This window comes from Heterodontus francisci, chromosome 15 (assembly GCF_036365525.1).
Source record: "Heterodontus francisci isolate sHetFra1 chromosome 15, sHetFra1.hap1, whole genome shotgun sequence".
NCBI classification, from domain to species: Eukaryota; Metazoa; Chordata; class Chondrichthyes; order Heterodontiformes; family Heterodontidae; genus Heterodontus; species Heterodontus francisci.
Window position 1 is genome coordinate 62,622,874 of NC_090385.1, and position 24,123 is coordinate 62,646,996.

Consider the following 24,123-nt stretch of genomic DNA (forward strand, 5'->3'; position numbering starts at 1 on the left):
AGAGGTGCATGCTTACACCATCTGCAGCTGGAATCAGAAGAGAGTATGAGCTGAGAGGAAGTGGTATGCAAGAAGGAGGATTAGGTATAAGGAGACCATCACCTTCAATGGTTTCAGTCCTGCTCTCAGCAACAGCCATTCCAATATTAGCCAGCACCATCTCCTCCATGGGGGTTAGGACATGTAGCCTTGCCTGCCCCCTTTCAGGTACCTCCTGTTACCTCCAGTTATGCACCACTTTTTCCCACAAGAGAGAGGAAAGTATGTCAGTGAAAGTGGTGCAATCTGTTCAGCTCATGGTTGAATAGCTGCCAGTGTGTGAAAGCTGTGAGATGTGGTTGTGAAGCTTGCAGCAGTGCTAAGTATGGGAGGGTGAGGTGAAGCATATGAATGTTAGGTACGAGTCCTGATTGATAGAGATTTTTGGTACGTGAATGATGGAGGTGTGGTGATTTGAGCAGTATCGGAGGCTTGTGATGCAGTCAGTAGCATATGGCATTTGAAAATGCATTCACTGACCTAGACTACTCATATGAGGTCACTGAACTTTTTGCAACACTGCATCCAGGTCCTCAATGCTTGACTCCTGGCATTGACCTGCCCGGCTATCTGCTCCCACTGCCTTTTGACCATGTGGCTGGAAGACCTCATGGCTCCCTGCAGATACAGACATCTCTCCTCCTTTCCACCTGCTCCACCAAGACTACCGGTGCAGCGTCCAAAAACCTTGGAGTCCACCCCCTCCTCTGTTGTGCCATTCCTTGCACTTTCCCAGGTCTGATTTTCTTCAACCACAACTTCCAGCACCTGCTCTAGCCACAATGCATCTCCCTGTTAAGAGGTACAGGCTAGCTTTAAATAGTGCAAGCTAGCTTTAAGTGGCTCAACAGCTTGAGTGAGATTGAAAATTCAAAAAATAGAAAAATCCTCCAAAAGATGGTTCTTTGCTTGTGATTTTGTACAGAGGTACTGATGACAAGACAGACCCTGGTTGCATTCCTAATGTTAGCTAGAGATGCTTTCATTCTCCCTTTTGCATCACAGTATGAGTTCAGTAGGAGTTTTAAGACTATATAATTGTGTAAGCACTTGTGCATTAGCCATTTCCTGGTGGCTTCAGTCAAGTGTGGCTATTTCTTGTTAAGTGCAAATTGTCATATATTTTCAGCTGACGCCAAATTGCTGACCCAATGTTCCTTAAGAGTTCCTGTCATTAGATTGCTTTCCTGGGGATGTTTTGCTTTCTTCAAAGAATCAGAGTAATGTTCCATAATCCATCCTAAATTGATTGCTGTGTGATTGCCGTGTTTTGCAAACGGCTAGGAAACTGTGGCATAGACAGGACCATTTTCCAAGTATTAACTGCCAAGCACAGAATGAGAGCACTGGCTTTCTATGTGTTTTTGGTCCTTCTCCTTATCAAAGATTCCTCAATGATAGTGAGGAAGCATTACATTGCAGCAGTGGAGTTTAACTGGGATTACAGGAGCAGCAATCTCCTATCAGGGCTGGGAGCTGGAAATATGAGGTAAGAGTTTAAGTTTGTTCTCAGCTAATATCATCAGTATGAAGTACCTGTTACAATACTCCCCAATATCACAGACCTACTGATGGTGGCTGTTGTTTTTGTATTTTTGTATTTTTTCCTGGTGAATAGTGTGAACTTGCAGACTAGTTTGCAGTCTGACGGACTGTGACATGAATGCTCTCATTTCTGTTTTACCTGTCCAAGGCATGTTTGATGTGGCAGCAGTGCAAAAGATGAAGTGTTTCATTCTCCAACTCCGAAATTCCTCCTTGTGGCAAACATTGCACTTAAGAATTTGACTGGGGTTTGCAACGGTTTTTATATTTATAATAAGTATTGTTTGTCAATAGGTCAGTTCAATAGTGGCATAGGACAGTGTGTGAGGTACAGGTCTGCACTTATACCCCAAACTCTGATTTCAATTATGCCACCATGGTGAGATACAGAATAGGAGTGGGAAAGTCTGTCTGGAGCCAATATCCTTGCAGCCTGGTTTAGAAGCAGTGTTTCTGGAGTAACTAGCTAATCAGGATAACCCAAAAAATGAGAGAATAAATAAACTTGTTTTAATTATGTCTCTGTGCAGGCCACGATACTCTTCCAGCTTGTTCCCTCAGTACAGGAAGGCAGTTTTTGTGGAATTCAAAGATTCTTCGTTTCTCACACCAGAACCAAAGCCCAAGTGGATGGGTAAGAAAGATGTTTTCACATGTAGTGAGCATCAATATGACATTACTAAATTGACTCTATCAGTGTTCCTCTTTAACTATCGATCCAGGTATTCGTGGCTCTGTTGAATTCAACTGTAGCATAAATCTGTTTTCCTTTGCTGATGGAGAGGAATTGTTGTTTAACCAGCACTAGAGTGGGACACTTTATACTGATTGCTTGGTGATGGGGATCCCAGACTCTTTCCTACCTCTGGTTCAGATGGATTGCATTCACACATTTTAGAAGAATCTAGGGAAGAGGTAGCAGAGGCACTGTTACATAGATTTAATAGTTTATTGGGGAAAGGTGTAGCACCAGCGTACTGGTGGATAGCTTCCATTGTAACAATATTTAAGAAGAGAGATAAAACATGCCCAGGGATCTATACGGCAGTTAGCTTAACATCGATAGTGGGAAAAATAATGGAATCCATACTGAAGGAAAAAATGGAAAAAGATCTTGGGGGGTGCAAAACGGAATTGACCCTCAAAATGAGCGTAAAACTTCCCAGACTTCCTCCTGCCTTCTCATTTAAATGATGATAGCATGCAGCCCAATGTTAAACACGCTGTTGAGTGGCTGCACGTAAGCTTAGATTGTTCCCATACAAGCTCAACATCTGCCAAGCAAGCTCAGGCTGCTGCTGTCATCGCTGTCATAGAGTTACACAGCACAGAAACAGGCCCTTCATCCCATCGTGTCTCTGCTGGCCTTCAAGCACCTAACTATTCTAGAACCATTTTCCAGCACTTGGCCCGTAGCCTTGTATGTTATGGCGTTTCAAGTGCTCATCTAAATACTTCTTAAATGTTGTGAGGGTTCCTGCCTCTACCACCCCTTCAGGCAGTGTATTCCAGATTCCAACCACCCTCTGAGTGAAAATTTTTTTCCTCAAATCCCCTCTAACCCTCCTGCCCCTTACATTAAATCTATGCCCCCTGGTTATTGATCCCTCTGCTAAGGGAAAAAGTCTCTTCCTATCTAACCTATCAATGCCCCTCATAATTTCGTATACCTCAGTCATGTCCCCCTTCATCCTTCTCTGTTCTAAGGAAAACAACCCTAGCCTTTCAGTCTCTCTTCATAGCTGAAATGCTCCAGCCCAGGCAACATCCTGGTGAATCTCCTCTGCACCCTCTTCATTGCAATCACATCCTTCCTATAGTGTGGTGCCCAGAACTGTACACAGTACTTCAGCTGTGGCCTAACTAGTGTTTTATACAGCTCCATCCTAACCTCCCTGCTCTTATATTCTATGCTTCGGCTAATAAAGGCAAGTATCCCATATGCCTTCCTAACCACCTTATCTACCTGTACTGCTGCCTTCAGTGATCTATGGACAAGTACACCAAGGTCCCTCTTACACTCTGTACTTCCTAGGGACCTACCATCCATTGTATATTCCCTTGCCTTGTTAGTCCTCCCAAAATGCATCAACTCACACTTCTCAGGATTAAATTCCATTTGCCACTGCTCCACCCATCTTACCAGCCCATCTATATTGTCCTGTAATCTAAGGCTTTTCTCCTCACTATTTACGACACCACCAATTTTCCTGTCATCTGCGAACTTGCTTATCATACCTATATCCATGTCTAAATCATTAATGTACACAAACAGCAAAGGTCCCAGCACCGATCCCTGTGGTACACCACTGGTCACAGGCTTCCACTCGCAAAAACAACCCTTGACCATTACCCTCTGTTTCCTGCCACCAAGCCAATTTTGGATCCAATTTCCCATATTGCCCTGATTCCCATGGGCTCTTACCTTCTTAACCAATCTCCCATGCGGGACCTCATCAAAAGCCTTACTGATGTCCATGTAGACGACATGGATCTGCTTTACCCTCATCTACACATCTAGTCACCTCCTTGAAAAATTTAATCAAGTTAGTTAGATAGACACGGTCTCCCCCTGACAAAGCCGTGCTGACAATCCCTGATTATTCCCTGCCTCTCCAAGTGGAAATTAATCCTGTCCCTCAGACTTTTTTCCAATAGTTTCCCAGCCACTGATGTTAGACTCACCGGCCTGTAATTACCTGGTCTATCCTTGCTACGCTTTTTGAATAATGGTACCATATTCGCTGTCCTCCAGTCCTCTGGCACCTCTCCCATGGCCAGAGAGGATCTTAAAATTTGTGTCAGTGCCCCTGCTATCACCTCCCTTGCCTCACACAACAACCTGGGATACATCTGATCTGGGCCTGGGGATTTATCTACTTTTAAGCCCGCTAAAGCATCTAATACTTCCTCCCTTTCAATGTTAATATGTTCAAGTATATTGCAATCCCCCTCCCTGATCTCTACACCTACATCGTCGTTCTCTACAGTGAAAACAGATGAAAAGTAATCATTTAAAACACCACCTATGTCCTCCGGCTCTACACAGATTGCCACTTTGGTCCCAAGTGGGCCCTACTCTTTCCCTGGTTATCCTCTTGCCCTTAATATACTTATAAAACGCCTTAGGATTTTCCTTTATATTGACCGCCAATGTTTTTTCATGTCCCCTCTTCGCTCTCCTAATTACTTTTTTAAGTACCCCCCTACACTTTCTATACTCCTCTAATGCTTCCGTTGTTTTCAGCGCTCCGAATCTGCCATAAGCCTCCTTTTTTTTTCTGATCCAATACTCTACATCCCTTGATATCCAGGGTTCCCTGGACTTGATGGTCCTACGCTTCACCTTAACGGGTATATGTTGGCTTTGAACCCTCACTATTTCCTCTTTGAATGCCTCCCACTGGCCTGATGTAGACTTTCCTTCAAGTAGTTGCTCCCAGTCCACTTTGGCCAGGTCCTGTTTTATCAAATTGAAATCGGCCTTCCCCCAATTCAATACCTTTATTTCTGGCCCGTCTTTGTCCTTTTCCATAACTACCTTAAATCTTACAGAGTTATGGTCACTATCCCTGATATGCACCTCCACTGATAATTCTATCACTTGTCCAGCTTCATTCCCTAGGATTAGGTCCAGTACTGCCCCTTCTCTTGTCGGACTTTCTACATACTGGCTCAAAAAGCTCTCCTGTATGCATTTTAAAAATTCCTCCCCCTTTAAGCCTTTTGCACTAAGACTATCCCAGTTGATATTAGGTAAGTTGAAATCCCCTACTATTATTACCCTATTATTTTTACACTTCTCTGAGATTTCCCTACATATCAGTTCCTCTATCTCTCCCTGACTGTTTGGAGGCCTGTAGTACACACCCAGCCAAGTGATTGCCCCCCTTTTGTTCTTAAGTTCTACCCATATGGCCTCATTTGAGGAATCTTCTAAGATATCATCCCTCCTTACTGCAGTAATTGACTCTTTGATCAACAGTGGAATACCACCTCCTCTTTTATCCCCTCCCCTATCACGCCTGAAGATTCTATACCTTGGAATATTGAGTTGCCAGTCCTGCCCCTCCCTCAGCCATATCTCTGTGATAGCAATAATATCATAATGCCATGTGCTAATCATTGCCCTCAATTCATCTACCTTATCAGAAAGACTCCTTGCATTAAAGTATATGCAATCGAGACTTGCATTTTTCACTTGTGCCTTAACAGGTCTATATTTGCTCTGCCTTCCAGACTGACTCAGTTTCTCTTCTATATTTGGCTGTGCCTCACCCCCAACTGTACCTCCACTCTGTATCCCATCCCCCTGCCAAATTAATTTAAACCCCCCCCCCAACAGCACTAACAAACCTCCTAGCAAGGATGTTGGTCCCGTTCTGGTTCAGGTGCAACCCGTCCAACTTGTACAGGTCCCACCTTTGCCAGAAACAGACCCAGTGATCCAGGAACCTAAAGCCCTCCCTCCTACACCATCTCCTCAGCCATGCAGTCATCTGCTCTATCCTCCTATTCCTATACTCGCTAGCACGTGGCACAGGGAGTAATCCAGAGATTACAATCTTTGAGGTCCTGCTTTTTAATCTGCTACCTAGCTCCCTAAATTCTTGTTGCAGTACCTCATCCCTCTTTCTACCTATGTCGTTGGTACTAATGTGTATCACCACCTCTGACTGTTCACCCTCCCCCTTCAGAATGTCCTGCAGCCACTCCGTGACATCCTTGACCCTAGCACCAGGGAGGCAACATACCATCCTGCAGCCTCGTTTGCGGCCACAGAAACGCCTATCTGCACCCCTTATGATAGAATCCCCTATCACTATAGTTCTTCCACCCCTTTTCCTCCCCTGCTGTGCAGCAGAGCCCTCCGTGGTGCCACGAACTTGGCTGTTGCTGCTTTCGCCTGGGAGGTCATCCCCCCCCCAACAGTATCCAAAGCGGGGGGTATATCTGTTTGAGAGGGGGATGGCCACAGGGGGCTCCTGCACTACCTGCCTGCACCTACTACTCCGTCTGGTGGTCACCCATCCCTTTTCTGCCTGTGCAGCCATTACCTGCGGTGTGACCCCCTCACTAAATGTGCTATCCACAATGTCCTCAGCATCGCGAATGCTCCACAGTGAATCCATCTGGAGCTCCAGCTCCGTAATGCGGGTAGCCAGTAGCTGCAGATGGATACACTTCCTGCACACATGGTCGTCGGGGACACTGGAAGCGTCCCTGATTTCCCACATAGCGCAGGAGGAGCATATCACGGGGCTGAGCTCTCCTGCCATGACTTACCGTTAGATTAATTAGTTACTCCCTTAATTAAAAAATACTAATTACATTAGGGGCCTTGTTCCACCCACTACAATCTAAAGTCCTTAATAAGTTACACTGAATTAGAAAAAAAACACTTTAGTAGTACTCACCTTATCAACAGAGGTTTTTTTTCAACAAAAAAAAACTTTCCCCTTTTTTTTAAGCTATTTAAATGCACTAACAGCTGCTACTCACCCAACCAATCACCTTGCAGATTTCCCGTGCTGTCACTGTAGTTTTTGTTTCGAGTCTCAGCACGCGCCAAGAGGGAGAGCAGATCCGCCAGCCGCCGCCGCTCCTGTCTTCAGGTAAGTGAGGGCCTCAAACCCCGCGCTCGCTTTCTCAGGTCCCGCTCCGGATCAGCTTCCATCGAGGCTCGCCAGCCGCCACTGCTCCTGTCTCCAGGTAAGTGAGGGCCTCAAACCCCGCGCTCTCTTTTACAGCTCCCGCTCCGGATCAGCTTCTGCCCAGGTCCGCCAGCCACCGCCGCTCCTGTCTTCAGGTAAGCTGTGGATACTAACATGCAAAGGGGCTGGCAGGGAGTCACAGCAGTCCAACAACCTGTCCTCCAGCACATTGCTATGACAATCTGTGGGAGTAGCAGTGGCACCATGAAGCACGAACCTGTTGTCCTCTGTCAGGTTGACAGCATTCGTCCTCCCACCACTGCTACTCCACCAGGGCCATTGCTGTGCCTGTCAGCCAGCCAACCCAGATTGCTGCCACCCATATGGAGACTGTGCAGTCCAAAGCTGGGCCTCGTAGGGCCTAAGCTGCTCGATGTCATGCTGAAAGGCCATCTGTTATCTTCCCCACTGATAGTTAGCAGCCTGCCACCAGCCATACTGCAGCAACTGGGGTAGCACTGCGTAGGAGCACTAGGACAGGAAAAGGCACGTGGATGACAGGCACTAAGGAAATGCACAAGGATGATTAGTTGACTTTTGTATGGAATATTGGATGGCTTGATTCATAAATTTAGTTTGGAATGTTTGTTTTTTGGTGGCTTTTATTTTTACATTGCGGCAAAGAGGACACTGTGACATTCAGTAAGAAAGGGAAGGGAAAGTAAATGGGGAATTGGGGTTGCACTCACTGGCACCACAGTCATTCATGGGCAACTCAACCAGTTATTTGGGGCGGCACAGTGGCGCAGTGGTTAGCACTGCAGCCTCACAGCTCCAGCGACCCGGGTTCAATTCTGGGTACTGCCTGTGTGGAGTTTGCAAGTTCTCCCTGTGTCTGTGTGGGTTTTCTCCGGGTGCTCCGGTTTCCTCCCACAGCCAAAAGACTTGCAGGTTGATAGGTAAATTGGCCATTATAAATTGCCCCTAGTATAGGTAGGTGGTAGGGGAATATGGGATGTGGTAGAAATATGGGATTAGTGTAGGATTAATATAAATGGGTGGTTAATGGTCGGCACAGACTCGAAGGGCCTGTTTCAGTGCTGTATCTCTAAATCATAAATCTTCTCCTCTTCCTCAGCTCAAATTTTGGTTTATATTGTTCCTGTGAAGCGCCTTGCTTTATTACGTTAAAGGTAGTATATAAGCATAAGTAGTTGTTGCAGTTGTAATCTAGACTGAGATGTGGCAGAGCAAAGTATGTGTCTGGACTGCAATATGTGGGAGTTTGTGGACAGTGAGAATGCCTATGTTGTAGAAGTCAGTAGACACGCTCAGGTTGTAGATGTCTTCATCTCAAATCTCTCTGGCTCCGAGTCATTGAGCTGAAGAGTGAGTTGGAGATACTCTGACACCCCTCAAGAGGTGTTCAAAATCATGAGGGGTCTAGACAGAGTAGATAGGGAGAAACTGTTCCAGAACCAGAGGACACCGATTTAAGGTGATTGGTGAAAGAAGCAACAACAACATGAAGAAAATTTTTTACGCAGCAAGTGATTCGGATCTGGAATGCACTGCCTGAGAATGTGCTGGAGGCATATCCAATCGGGGCTTTCAAAAGAGAATTGGATAATTATCTGAAGAGAAAAATTTATGGGGAAAAGGCAGGGGAGTGGGACTAGGTGAGTTGCTCTTCCAGAGAGCCAGCATGGATACGATGGGCTAAGTGGCCTCCTTCTGTGCTGTAACCATTCTATGATAAGGGAGGGGGAGTACAATCTGGACAGTTTGTTTCAGATTTTGGTCACAGCTCATAAAGAGGTGCAGGTTCAGAACCGGGTTGGTATGACCCATAGTGTACAGTGTAAGGAAATCCAGGTAAGATAGAGAATGGGGATCTGCAGAAACTGATTGTATTCAACAGGGACAATGTACTTGCTAACTGTGAGGATAAGGATAATGACTGCCGAAAGAACAGCCAGAATTCAGACCATGATACCTTGAGCAGGAGGCTGTCCAAAGTGGAGAGAAGGAGGAAGGGAAGCAGAATGTGGTAGTTGCAGGGGATTCAATAATTAGGGGGACAGATCCTTTGTAAGCAGGATCAAGAGTGATGGACATCTTGAACTGTCTTGAAAGGACATTAGAAAGGGAAGAGGAAAGATTCAGTCATTGTAGGCCATGTTGGGACCCTCAAAATAGGGAAGAGTAGGCAAGAAGTCCTGTTTGGAGAATACCAGAATCTAGGAGCGAAATTAAAGAACAGGACCTCAAGGGTTATAATCTTTGCCTTTGGTTTTTTGCTACTCACCTTAAATCAGTGTCCTCTAGTGCTTGAACCCTCCGTTAAAGGGAACTGTTGCTCTTGGAATGCAGACCCCCACCTGCCAAGAATGAGACATATTAATTTTATCATATGAACATTGCTTTTAAACTGTGGCTGGAGTGAAGAAATGACTTGTTTGAAGATCACCAGACACTGGGCTGGAAGGATATTTGCATACTAAGAGACGCTGCTTGTGGAGATAAAGGGCTATTCCCTGTTCCAGTTAACCCAAATGGATTTTGATCACCAGACATTGAAGGTTAAACTAGCTGGTCACATGACTAACTGGCTGGTCCAGGTTTTTTGAACTAGCCACAGGACAGTTTGAATTCAGAAGGCAGTGTGTAACTGAAGCTGGAACAAGGAAACCTCTCTCTCTCACTTTCTCCCAAGATACCAGACCCACGGAAGACACGTAAACCTCAAGAGAAAAAAGACTCCTACATCGGAATAAGTTGAAGTGTGAACTGGGCCCCAACAAACTGCAAGACATACCGGCAACCAAAGACTCCACGGTGAACTTAAAGGACTGTAACTACCAGATATTGCCTCAAACTTTTCCCCTTTATTCCTTCTACTTTTTCTGTCTCTATCTGCGTGTGTGTTTATTGCATATGCCTGCTAGCGTGGTCGCATCACCTATTTGTAGTCGTTAACCAGATTAGAGTTTAAGATTAATAAACTTCTACCTTTCTTGTTTAAATCTAAGGAAACCTGTTTGATTTCTTTGCCTTTCAATTGGAGCAGTGAACAAGGATTCACTAAGAGGGAGTTAAAAACGCGGTGTTTTAAAATTAATCCCTGTTACGTTTAAACCAGGCAAAGGCTGAGAGGGAACCTCTAGACCCCTTCTCACCTAGTCGTAACACTCTCTATCTACTCTGTCTAGACCCCTCTTGATTTTGAGCACCTCTATCGAATCTCCTCTCAACCTTCTCTTCTCGAAGGAGAACAACCCCATTTTTTCGAATCTATCCTCCTTAGCGAAGTTCCTAATCTCTGGAACCATTCTCGTAAATCTTTGCTGCACCCTCTCTAAAACCTTCACATCATTCCTCAGGTACTGATGCAGTCCATGCCTGCATGTAGCAAAACCTGGACAACATTCAGGCTTGGGCTGATAAGTGGCAAGTAACATTCATGCCACACAAGTGCCAGGCAATGATAATCTCCAACAAGAGAGAATCTAACCATCTACCATGACGTTCAACAGCATTACCATTGCTGAATCCCCCACCATCAACATCCTGGGGGTCACCATCGACCAGCAACTTAACTGGACCAGCCACATAAATACTACGGCTACAAGGGCAGATCAGAGGCTGGGAATACTGCGGTGAGTAACTCACCTCCTGACTCCTCAAAGCCTATCCACCATCTATAAGGTACAAGTCAAGAGTGTGATGGAATACTCTCCACTTGCCTGGATGAATGCAGCTCCATCAATACTCAAGAAACTCGACACCATCCAGGAAAAAACAGCCCGCTTGATCGGTATCCCATTCACCACCTTAAACATTCACTCCCTCCAGCACCAATGTACCATCTACAAGATGCAGTGCAGAAACTCTCCAAGTCTCCTTTGACAGCACCTTCAAAACTTGCAACCTCTACCAGCTAGAAGGACAAGGACAGCAAACAAATGGAAACACTACCACCTGCAAGTTCCCCTCCAAGCCACACGCCATCCTGACTTGAAATTATATTGCCGTTCCTTCACTGTTGCTGGGTCAAAAACCTGGAACTCCCTTCCTAACAGCACTGTGGGTGTACCTATACCATATAGACTGTAGTGGTTCAAGAAGGCAGCTCACCACCCCCTTCTCAAGGACAATTAGGTATGGGCAAAAAATGATGACTTAGCCAGCGATGCTCACATCCCCTGATTAAAAGCATCCCATGTCTGGGAGCAAGTAATTTGTGTAGAATCCTTGATGTAGGGACCAAGTCCTTCAGCACCTTCCACACCACTCCCTGTAGACAGCAGCAACTTTAAGCAACAGAACAAAACACGAAACACTTCTACAAACTCAGCAACAGCCACTAGAAATCAATCAACAACTGCCCTGAAAGTAATGGATGATTCCTTTAAATAGCGTTGCTGGTGTTGGGGGTCTGGAGGTGTGGGTCTTCCTGCTGCTGAATGTATGTTCAGCTGTGCGAGTTTAAGAGAGGGTGTTAGCTGGAGGACTGAGCTCCAAAGCTGCAGCATGGCATCAAATTACATACTAACCAACATCACAATTTACCTACTCTGCATACATCTGGGGCAGGCTCCCTGCACCCACACTAATGCCCTACCCACAATGGCATCTAGTGCAATGCACATCAGAAGTGTGCTGCGGACGTCATTTTGGAACCAAAATGGCACCTGGAACACTGAAAACATGGGCACTAAGCAATGTAATTTTGCAGCACAAGAAACCAGAAATGTAATAATGAATAGTCAACATGGATTTCAAAAGGGAAAGTCTTGCTTGACCAACCTCATTGAATTTTTTGAAGACATAACAGACAGAGTAGACAAGGGTAATCTAGTAGATGTAATATATCTAGATTTCCAAAAGACCTATGCTAAGATACCACATAATAGACTAATGAATAAGGTCAGTGCAAACAGAGTCAGAGGACAAGTCACAGAATGAATAACTAGATGGCTGTAAGACATAATGAAGATATTTTAGGTAAAGAGTAACTATTCAGAGTGGCTGAAGGTGGAATATAAGGTCCTGTGCTGCGACCACTGTTGTTTACAAATTATATTTATAATTTAGACTTTAGAATCAAAAACTGAATTTCTAAATTTGTAGATGACACCAAATTAAGGGGGGGCTTGGGGGGGCGGTGAATAGTCAATACTAAGGACCGCAACAAATTGGAAGACTATATCAATAAACTTGCACATTAGGCATATAATTGGTAAATGAATTTCAACATAGCTAAGGGTGAGGTATTACATTTTGGTAAGAAAAATAAGGATAGAACCTAAATAGGGTAGTGGAGCAAAAGGATCTGGGAGTACAAATACACAAATTAATTAATGTAGTGATGCCGGTCAATAAGGTCACAACAAAAGCAAATCAAGCACGAGGGTTTATTTCTAAAGAAATAGAATTTAAAAGTTGAGAAGTTATGCTAAACCTTTTGAACCTTGGTTCGACCACAAGGGAAATGGTGGTATAGTGGTAATGTCACTGAACCAGTAATCCAGAGGCCTAGGCTAATGCCGGGTAGGCAACTGGTGGAATTTAAATTCAATTAATTAACAAAAAAAAATTGGAATTGAAAGCTAGTCTCAGTAATGGTGCCATGAAGTTTTAATTGATTGTCATAAAAACTACCTGGGTTACTTTTCTCTTGAAAAAAGAAGGCTGAGGAGTGACCTAATAGAGGGCTTTAATATTATGAAAGTTTTGGAAAGAGTAGACACAGAAAAAAACTTTTCCACTTGTGGGGAAGAGTAAAACTAAAGCCCATCAATATAAAATAGCGATCAAGAAATCAAAAAGAGAATTCAGAAGGAACTTCTTTATCCAGAGATTGATGAGGATGTGGAACTCACCTCCGCAGGGTGTTGTTGAGGTGAATAGCATAGAAGCATTTAAGGGAAAGCTAGATAAGCACATGAGGGAGACGGGCATAAAGGGTTATGCCAATAGAGTTAGATGAGCAAGAATGGGAGGAGTTTTGAACACAACATAAACGCCAGCATGGATTGGGCTGAATGACCTTTTTCAGTGCTGTATATTCTATATAATTCTATCTATGTAATTCTTTATAGTTCTGTTATAGTATCATTAATTTAAATATATAAAATAATGGTGCTAAAGAATTTATCATTAGACCTATTCTATCTGGGTTAACTAGAATAATTTTAAAGCCACCCAAGACTAAAAAAAAGTAGTCACTGAAGAAAAACTCTTCCTTTAAGATTGTTCTATTTAGAAAAGAACCTTTTGTTACACCCGGGGTGGGAGGAGTGCACTGTTTATTCTAGTTCCACTTCTCCACGTGTCACAACATATATTAAAAAATGTTCCCACTTACCAATACGGTCAATTATACACTCTATTTTTATCCCAGAATAAAACACACCAACCAGATTTTTTTAATAAATAACAAAATTATCATTTTATTATAAAACAAGTCTTAACTAGTAATGAAGCAAAGCATAAACACACAGATAGAAATATAAAAGTTCATCTTTACCTTAGCCCTCACACACACAAATACACACATACACCGATTAACCAAAAAAATAAAGAGATTTACTCTTTGGAGCTCTAGTAAGAAAAAACAAAAAAGAATATGTTGACCGAATACTTGCTAATTCTTGAAGAAAAAAGAGAAGATATGAAACAATGTCAGATGTCCTTTTTTGGTTTGATGTCCCAAATACATGTAGATGGCAGTCACTGGGATCTTTCTAGAACAGTTCTCGTCAGGCGACGTTGAAGATCAGTTTGGGCAGGCTTTCCAGGGAAAATGCAGTAACAGGGGTTTCAGGCAGTTTCCTACACTGCCTTCTCAGCTTCTCAAGAGATGGAAAACTGGCAGGCTTTTTCAAAAGAGCTGGAGCAGACTGAGGTGGGGTTTGCTCCCTTGGCAAGTTTTTTCCAACTGTCTTTTCAAATGATTGTCCATGTTCCAACTCACTGTCCAAAGCGAAACCAAAAACAATGTCACAAGTGTCAAGCCTCCCAACTCCAATGAATCTTGACCTGTCACTTCTTTGTAAACATCTTTCCCCAAGTCAAAAACAACCCATGCTGGGTAACTATTTGAAGACAGGTGCCTTCCAGCAACTGTTTACAATCCAGACCTCTCAGTGACCCTCAAAGTTTAACAAAAAATGGAAGCACTCGTAACACTTTCATTAATTAAGGCTCACCACATAAAAACACTGTATGCCATAAAGAAAAGTTGGATTCCATTTTGGAATAGTTTTGTTTTTACAGTATTTTATTTATATTTTTCTTTTTTTGACTAGAGATAAATTCCTACTCTTACTTTCCTCTGATCACTTCAGGCTGCACACTAACTGAAGTTGAGTAACCTGCTCCTGGGATTCACAAAGACAGCACTTAACTGTCCATTAGGAGGCATAGACAGCAGGCAGAGAATGACTTTCCCTACAGTATTTCCCTACCCTCTCTCCCCCGAGGGAAATGACGCTGCTGAGATCATCACCTTCTTTCAGTGATATATCTGAAATCAGTAACTGAGCAACAGAAATCAGACTTCCAAACCTACATCACAGTACAGAGGTCCCAATGTATTTGTGCCATAACACAGCTCGGATTTTTTTGCCGTTGATTATTTGGGTCCAGAAATCAGTGTTAGAAGGTTTCTTCGGCAGTGAGTTTGTTTTCAGTACTTTCCAGAGTTAGTTGTATATCTGGGTGTGAATGTGTGTAAATCTGTCAAAAATCATTTCCATAGTGAACAGAAGTGCGCAATATGTTGATCCATCATTTGCACTTGGAAATCTCTACAGCACATGGCCTCTGTGTAACCTTTTCTCCTCTCTCACACATTCTATTCTGAGTGACTCACAACTCTATATAGAAGCCACTGCCAAGTAAAACAGCTCAAGTCTCATGTTATTCACAGTCAGTTATCAGGCAGATACACCAACTGACAGCGTTTCCTCTCAGAGCAGCCAGAAAAAACAAATATAACAACTCAAATATATATCTTAGCTTTTGCTAAAAGATGTCTTGAAGGATTTTATTATGACTTGTGTTGTTTTTTAATGTGGATTTGATTTTTGTTTATACAGTTACCTAGAGTTGGAGTCAGACTCGTATTTTCCCCTCGATTTTTGACCCCCATCTCCTTGCCTGTCCTGAATGTGTGGACCCTTACTGGAATGTGGTTTAATGTGCGTGGTGTGTCATCTGATACCTACCCAGGTGGCCGTTGTCTAAGCCTATATAGCAAAAGTCATTAGTCTAATAAAACATGTAGGATATAATAAATGAACCCAAACCTGTCTCGGCATGTGCATTTCCAGCAGGGGTCACTGGATATTAATCAGGAGAGGGAACCCTAGCTCATTTTTGTTTCCTTAGCCCAGGGGTGCTGAGACCAATTGCAATGCCCTAGCTGCTACCCTGGTTGACATCAGCTAAATCAGCAATAGATTGTATATCAAACCCTCTTGAGAAAATGCCAAGTAATTCAATTTGAAAACAGCAGTACACTGAGATGTTAGACTGAATTGGGCTGGCTCCCAGCGGCGGGTGCGCAAAAGGCGGCAGTCCCACCTGTGACATTTGTGGCCACCACGAAGGGCAGACATTTAGCATAATGATGGTGGCCATCTCCCCCAATCACGTGGCAGGGCTGGCATTGGCGACATTGTTAATGGCGTCACCTGATATTGGATTACAGAGTTCCACCCTACCCCCCAACATTATCCAGTTGCATACATCCCCCCTTCCCACGCAACAGTTCCACCCTCCCCTCGCATCTGAAGATTGAGTTTAGTGGCAATGTCCAATGTTAAAAAAAATTCCACAAGATAACAATGGATAACTTACCTGACCTTTGCAGGCACCGAGGACTCTCACCTCGATGGTGCCAGTTTTGTAAAGACGGGAAAGTAAAGGCACATCATGCAGAAGATTGCGAATGCCTGGAAGGATTGAGGCGAATTAGATACAAATTCATTCAAAACATTATGTAACAGATTTAAATTACAATCCTGTCGCATTGCGACAGAGATGCCGCCACGGAACTTTGCCGACTCCGAGCAAATCGGAAACCAACATTACTGCATCAGTTTCCATGGTGGACAACTCCATACTGATTCTCCACCACATCCTCTCCCCCACCCACCCCACCCCCCAACCCCACCAAGAACCCGCCTTCTAACCGAACATAAAATCCAGGATCAATTAGTTTTGCCCGAAAAATTTCTGATCAAAAGGACTTTGCTTCTATTATAACTGTTTCCTCACAGCCATCACAAAAAATATAAAAGTCTACACAATGATGCAGAATCGTCCAAAGTTAATCTTGAAACTTAACCTGGAGTTCCTAGTGCTGTGCAGCATACTAATGTGGCTGGTGCCCCATGAGTTTAAGATGGATGGACTTTATTCCTCTGAGATTTGGGAAGTCTTTCCTCTTTGACTTGGATTTGTACAATGACTCCTTTGCTCTGGATTTATGGCCCATATTGGGAGGACAGCTCTGTGTTCTTCCTGCAAAAGTTGAGAGATTTGTCAGATAGTTACTTGTTATTTTCAGAACAGCTCAAAAAAATTGGCACTGAGAAAAATCTACGAGAATGTCTGGAAAATTCTATTGCGCAATGGGTGGTGAGCTGCAAAACAAATCATCGATCCCAAGTAATTGTTCAGTATTTCATAGGCTATTTCTAATCTTTCATTGCTTATTTTTCTGGTTTTCTGCTACCCTGATCCTTTGTAGTCTGGAGCAGCAGCTTCCTTATGAGTCGCTCACAATATCAAGAGCATATTTTATTTGGGTTAATTTGTTTAATTGAGCTCAGAAGACAATATTTGGTATATTGAAGGTTTTATTTAGATGAAGGGACTGGGTGGTGGTATGCAATACTTCTCCTGTCCTTTCTGCTTACGCTTTTTGCTCATAGGGAATATTGGGCATTGTCCTGTGACTGCAAAGGAACAGATAAAATAAAGCAATACAGGAGATCTACTCTACCTTCAGTAATTGAGCAGGGCTTAATAACATACATCAATTAAAACATTTTTTTATCATACTACGAACATACAAGCCTGCTCTGCCATTTAATAAGATCATGGCTGATCTGATTGTGGCCTCAACTCCACTTTCTCACCTATCTCCGGTACCCTCTGACTCCCTTGTTAGTCAAGATACGAACATACAAATTACAAGTAATTATACTACAAGTAAGTAGCTCACAGATTATTGTTTCTCCTAGGGATTCTTGGGCCCACAATTCGAGCAGAAGTAAATGACAAAGTAATAATCCACTTTAAGAACCTAGCCTCACGGCCTTACAGCATTCATCCATTTGGGATCTCCTACTGGAAGATGTCTGAGGGTGAGTCCAACACAGTTACTTATATGTCAGGCTTTCAGATAATTAGCAGTATAACTCTTCGAATAAGTATCTGCCACAAAGTTGGTAGTATATTGATAGTATAATCCATAACATGAATATTTGTTATAAATCACCATTCACTTACACATTTAAGTGTGTACATATGTGAAAATCAACAAGAGACGCCATTACTGCAAAATTCATTTTGCAATTACTTCTGTCATCAGCATCAACATAACTGGCCTAACAAAGCAATCTTGCTGTTATAGTGATACATAGCATGTAATAGAGATATATCTGAGGTGTCAATTCTATGGTAACAAGTTAGACTCACTTCAGTATTATCAGATAGTGCTGCTAAAAACATTCATGCCTTCGCATCCTGTACTGAAGTGTTTGTACTCAAGTCCTCAAGTGGGCCTTGAACCCACAGCCTTCTGATTCTGAGCCAAGTTGACACTTGAGAAGGAGTGCCAACGTGACTTTGTGACAACTGCATAAATAATTTAAAATAACTTGATTATCAAAGAATATACACATCCACAATATCACACAATTTCTTCATAAGGAACTAGGGAAGCTCCCTGAAATTTTGCCATAATCTTCTGCTATATAAGGGAGAATGTTGGGTGGACTTGCAGCATGTAAATGATGACAACCAAATGCCCTGCTTCTGCTGCACTTTCAATATCACCGTATATCATAGGCTTAAATTCACAAGTGTTTGTCATCTTTCGCTATTTTTCCAGGTTGGCATATATGTGAGCATAAACAAGCATAGAGAAACCATTATTCTCTGCAATGACATATTAAGCCATTATACCCTAACCCCAAAACAGAGTGATTATTCAGGGATCACTGTCTGTATATGCACAACCTAACAGAGTAAAGACATATGAGCAGAAGAGGAATGTAATAGGCCAATAATTGTGGAATTTATGAAGCCTGAAGCCAGGGTCATTACACTAATTGGAGCACCAAAATACCCCAGGGATTGAGCAACTATCACTGGAATAGTAGAAACATGAACATACCTTTTCGCCACTGCACTGCTAGGAAAGGCCTACTGCTTTCAAGTTAACTGACTGGATAATACATACACAACCACGGTCCTTCTAACTGCACTGTAAAAGAATGCAGATGAAGCCTCTCCATTAAGCATTTAGGTAATATAAATGCACCAACTCTATTAGACAACCAGCAAATAGAATCATCACGCTATCCACATGTGAAACTGCCATGAATATTGGTGCTACTGAACAACAATGAAATTCAATATAAACAAACAAGTCTATTAATTGTCACAGTGCTGGTAAACATGGCACTGTCCACAAAAAAATTGAAATAAAATTGAGCTAAATAAAGATTAGTTCATAAAGGTCAATTCAGATCACCACAATTATATATTTAAGTTAGCTCACAATGCTTAATATTTATAAATATTTCACAACCCATTGTGTATGGAATTACCCAAATATTTTAAATATATTCTGATATTTGACAGTTTAATATTATGGACATTTTGCTAAACATCAACATAGTGACCATTACAATTTCTTTGCTCTTCACTTCTCCTATACCTTTTTGTTAGCTGTTACTAATAGAGAACATTCTGTACTAAGGAGCTTCATACAATGACCATACATCCATAACTGAGAAGAAAGATGACGTTGTAGCACCCAAAGGTGAATACGTGTATGTCTGGGAAATAACTGGGAATCTTGGCCCAATGAATGGTGATTCAAGTTGTCTTACCTATGCCTACTCTTCACATGTGGATCCTGTGAGGGATTTCAATTCAGGGTTAATAGGAGCAATGCTCGTATGTAAACAAGGTGAGTGTGAATAAGGTGCAGGAATCATATTCACTTTCTAAACTGTTTTACTGTTAAACTGTGTTGTCTCTATTCTGAGTGATATGTTGTAGTGGAGACCAGTACTCTCCATTCTATCATGTTATCAGGTGAAGTTGTTGTAGCAAAGATCAGCTCATCCCATTCTCTAACTCTGTTATTCCTAAATGATATGGAATGTGACAGGGGTCTCCTTTAATACTTCTGCTTCACTGAGTGATATTACTAAAACTATTTCTGGCTGTATAGTCTGCTGTTGTTGATTAGCTGCAGATACTCAGGCACAGTTAGTTACTTTAAACTATATTCTAAGTTAATGTACATAGCTTATTTAAATTTTTTGTTTTCTTTAACTTGTTCTACATTTACAATTCAAACATTTCTTTATTTTGAATGTAAAAAATCATTACCGAGTTGTAAACATTGTCTCTTCAGGGACTCTAAATGAACTTGGAAAACAGATCAATCGACAAGAGTTTGTGCTTTTGTTCTCGATCATTGATGAAAGTAAAAGCATGTACCTTGAAACAGATAGGATCAGATATAGGATTCCCGGCCCTCAGAAGAACAAAGGGCAGCTGTACTCGATAAATGGTTATATCAATGTCTCCCTACCAGGTGGGTAAAAACACATTCCTTAGAGCTGTGTGCTTAGCTGCTCACGCTGGCAGATTTTTATTAATATGTGAAATTACAATTAAACGCAAGAAGTAAAAAAGAAGCCGAATGAAGCATGGCCTTTATCTCAAGGGTGCTGGAGTACCAAAGTGAGGAACTAATGTCAGTTGTACAGAGCTTTGGTCAGTCCCCATCTGGAGTACTGCATCAGTTTTGGGCACTGCACCTCAGGAGGGTATATTAACCTTGGGGGAGTGCAGTGCGCATTCACCAGAATGATACTGGGGTTTAGAGGGTTAAATTAAGAGACCTAAACATGTGTAGAAATATATAATAGAGTAGTTATAGTTAGATTTTGGTGGGGGAATCCAGAACAAGGGGGCACAATCTTAAATTTAGAGCCAAACTATTCAGGAGTGAAATCAGCACTTTTCCACATAAAGGATGGCAGAAATCTGAAATTCTCTTTCTAAAAGGCTGCGGATGCTGGAACAATTGACATTCTCAACACTGAGATTGAAGTATTTTTGTTAGGTAAGAACATCAAGGGATATGGATCAAAGGTAGGCAATTGGAATGGAAGTACGGATCTAACTGAATGGTGTAACAGGCTCAACGGACTAAATGGCCTACTCCTGTTCCTATGTTCTATTTGTGTTAACATTTCTCAGTCATTAATTTGCTCTGCTTGAATTTCATGTATCTACAGCTTTGTAAAGATCTGTTCTTAGAACTGGTCCTTCCATTCTAAATAAGAACATCAAGATCTGTTAGTATCAGAAACTGGATATTTTTGCAATTTATTGGGAACATGGATTTATCCTTTATATACGTCGCTCATGCTGCACCTAAGCAACCCACAAAACCATAAAACTTGGGCATCCCTAATCAATATGGCCTGAAAAGGAGGTGGAGGTTGGGGAAAGTGACTGAGGGAAAATGCCAGATCGGCAGTCAAAACACTCGAGACTTTGATGGTTTAACTAGTTAATTCCATGGGGTAATAACCCCTAGCTTCTTGAATTAAAGTTGTGAGAGTTTGTAATTTTCTACAAAAATAAGGAAATCAAATTTAGCTGACTTTTACCCTGAAATTACATCAGTGATTTAATGAGCTCACTAAAGTAATTCTGTCAGAAACAATAGGAGATTTATGGTGAAATGGGAGCATTGTTAGGTGACATCATCCCAAGAGGGGAGAAGAAGAGAAAAAACGTTATTGTCTAGGATTTCAGAAATAATTTATAATAAAATAAGGATCATTAATTAGTAAAGTTAGTGGACTTTTTGTTTTGTGGTATGGATACAGTTTGGTCTCACGATTGGAAATAGTTGGAAAGGTTTGAAGTTCAGTCTCATGTTCGGTGCATTTTGATTTATTTGATATGGCTCTGACTAAACCCTTAAACCTTCAGTGTGGGGTGAAAGGGATTTCCTCTCTTCTTTAACAATTATAAAGGCTAAGTCTTGACTCCACTATAATCAACCTTCGAAAGACATTTATTACTCTGCTATTACTGCTTGTCAGATCTGAATATTTGCAAAAACAAAGACGTCAGCTGGCATTTAATAGCCATGGGCTCCGTCCCAGAGCTGTACTCTATTTACTTCGGTGGATATGGGCTCCTACTGCGTGACCACAGAGTTGTCTCAGTTGAACTGGCTCCAACTGCATTTGCGACTGCAGAAATGATCCCAAGTTATGAGAGCAAATGGTTACTCAGCAGTCAAAACCCAAGCCATCAGCAAGGTAAGAGTGACAGCAAGATTATGCTGTGATGACAATGCCAATATGTGAAATCAGTATGTGAAATACCTGCTACTTAAACAGAAAGAGCCTCACGATTAGGACATCTTGTAAAGGAATTGTCACGTTTAAAATTCTCTGCTTTAAAAAAACAGGGTGTGATTGTGCAACAGTACATTATCCTTTCAGCTTTGGAACATGAGTCTGAGTGCCACCCAGAATAATTAAATGAAAGTCTATACTCAAGGCCAGATCCTACATGAAATGAGTTTGAGGCAATCTAATAAAGAAGCCCATAACTGCTCACAATATGGCACATGCAGGTACTTTCACTCAGACATCATAAAGTTACATTATTCAGGAAATAGAAATGTCATACTAATGTTCTTCTGAATATAGGCTTATGGCATTCAGGACAGAGCAGAGGGTTCTTTATACTGTCTCTAACCCATTACCTAAAATTGCTTAATGGGGCAGTGCAGAAGATGATGGATCTTTCATCTGTCTGCATTACCTTGTTCTGGTACTACTTGAAAGGTCAGAATGTATTCTAATCCCCAACACTTGCATCACTTATCTTGATGAGTGTAATAATTGTTCATGTGAGGGAACTGGATTCACACTCAAAACAAAGGAATTAATGTGTCTCTGAATGCTGAGAACATACGGACTTAAGTTCTTGGGTGGTGGGAGGGCACAAAAAATGTGAGAGGGGCAAGAATTTGGGCCAGAACTGCCTTTGCCAAAATTAACCTGCGGCCAAAGTTCTGATTGGGAGAGCAGGGTAGGAGCAGAGTGGGTAAATTGTCCACCTGCTTCCTGCACATCTAGGTGAAATGTTAGGGCCATGTCTCAGGAACATCACTCTACTGCCCTGGTTTCTGGAAACTTCTTTGCATTGGGCAACCCCACGGTACCACTAAATGTACGGGCTACCCAACCAATTACATAAAATGACCCTGATCTCAGGATTTAGGATAGAGGTCAATGTCCTCTGCTGTGGGCAGCCAGGTTCCTGCTCCATTACGCTTTCAATAGCAGAGCATCGTCCCTTGGTCCTCAGTCGTAATTGTCAAGATATTATAGTTAATTTAAAGGGGTGGCAAGAATCAAACAACTTATACAACCTTGTGCTTTAGGCAGTTAACGTTTCAGGTCAGTGACCCTTCTCCGAAGAAGAAACGTTAACTCTGCTTCTCTCTCCACAGATGCTGCCAGACCTGCTGAATATTTCCAGCATTTCTTGTTTTTATTTAATGACTTTAGTTCTTGGGCATTCCTAAGGCATAGGTTTACTTATCAATACATATGCAGTGAATAAGGTTTGCCAAGTAGGGATGTTTGGTTAAAGAGAATGTTTTGCTTGCCATATAAGAGATACATGAAGAATTCTCAAGTTCTTTATTTTCTGCTCTCTGTTACAACAGCTGGAATGAAGGCCTATTTTAATATAGAGGGAATCTGTGAGGAAGACGATGCTTCTGTTTGGGAAACTGGGAACGTGGAGGAGGCAGACGGCAATGATCATGATTATGAATATGGGAATGAGGAAGAGAATGAAGCGGACTATAAGATAAAAATTAAGTACCTGGTACGGACAACTGTTGCCAAAAGTAGGTCGATGGAATGGATTTATTATATTGCCGCCGAGGAGTGTAAATGGGATTATGCTCCAACTCTTCCAGACGATGTGAGCAGGTACAGTCCTTTGTCTTCATTCGCTTATTACCGTGTCTTAGAGTGCCTGCCGAGCTACATTTTCTGCAGGGGTATTATTAGTAGAGCTAAGCTCAATAGATGAATCTCCTATAACAGTATCTCTTGTAATGGTTTCTTCTGCAAGAAGTCTCCAAGAGTAGTTCAGTGTTCTGTGGGTCAGATTTGTACAGGATGTCCAACTCCAGGATCTACTGCAACAGTGCTCCAGTGGGAGGTGCAGAGCAGACACCCCCACAGCAGGAAAATAAGAAATAGTTGATCCTGTTTATTGACATATTCAATTAGTAAATCAGCATAATTGCCGCAAAATGGTACAATAATGACCTAGGATAATAATTATTCTATTAATTAATTATAATAACATATATGATTGTTGCAATAATATTAAGTCTCAGAAACCACCATGGAAAGCAAATGATATTGAGAAAAGGAAAACCATTGCCCCAGCTGGACAGAGATAGAATCAATAAGCAGATCCTCATCTTTGCAGGTCACTTTTGTCTATGACCCAACAGTTTGGCATTAAGCAGCTTTGGCAGAGTATCGGAACATAGCACCTTCAACTG

General features: G+C 42.1%; 1 protein-coding gene across 1 annotated transcript in view; it reads left to right on the top strand.

Moving 5' to 3' along the window:
- Positions 1 to 1,205: 1,205 nt before the first annotated feature.
- Positions 1,206 to 24,123, top strand: part of f8 (coagulation factor VIII, procoagulant component) — a 103,521-nt gene continuing 80,603 nt past the window's right edge. The window contains exons 1-7 of the mRNA XM_068047649.1: positions 1,206 to 1,528; positions 2,115 to 2,218; positions 17,498 to 17,620; positions 19,243 to 19,455; positions 19,909 to 20,091; positions 21,620 to 21,841; positions 23,266 to 23,536. Coding sequence (XP_067903750.1) covers positions 1,377 to 1,528; positions 2,115 to 2,218; positions 17,498 to 17,620; positions 19,243 to 19,455; positions 19,909 to 20,091; positions 21,620 to 21,841; positions 23,266 to 23,536 — 1,268 coding nt within the window. The 5' untranslated portion in view covers positions 1,206 to 1,376. The remainder of the gene's footprint in view (positions 1,529 to 2,114; positions 2,219 to 17,497; positions 17,621 to 19,242; positions 19,456 to 19,908; positions 20,092 to 21,619; positions 21,842 to 23,265; positions 23,537 to 24,123) is intronic.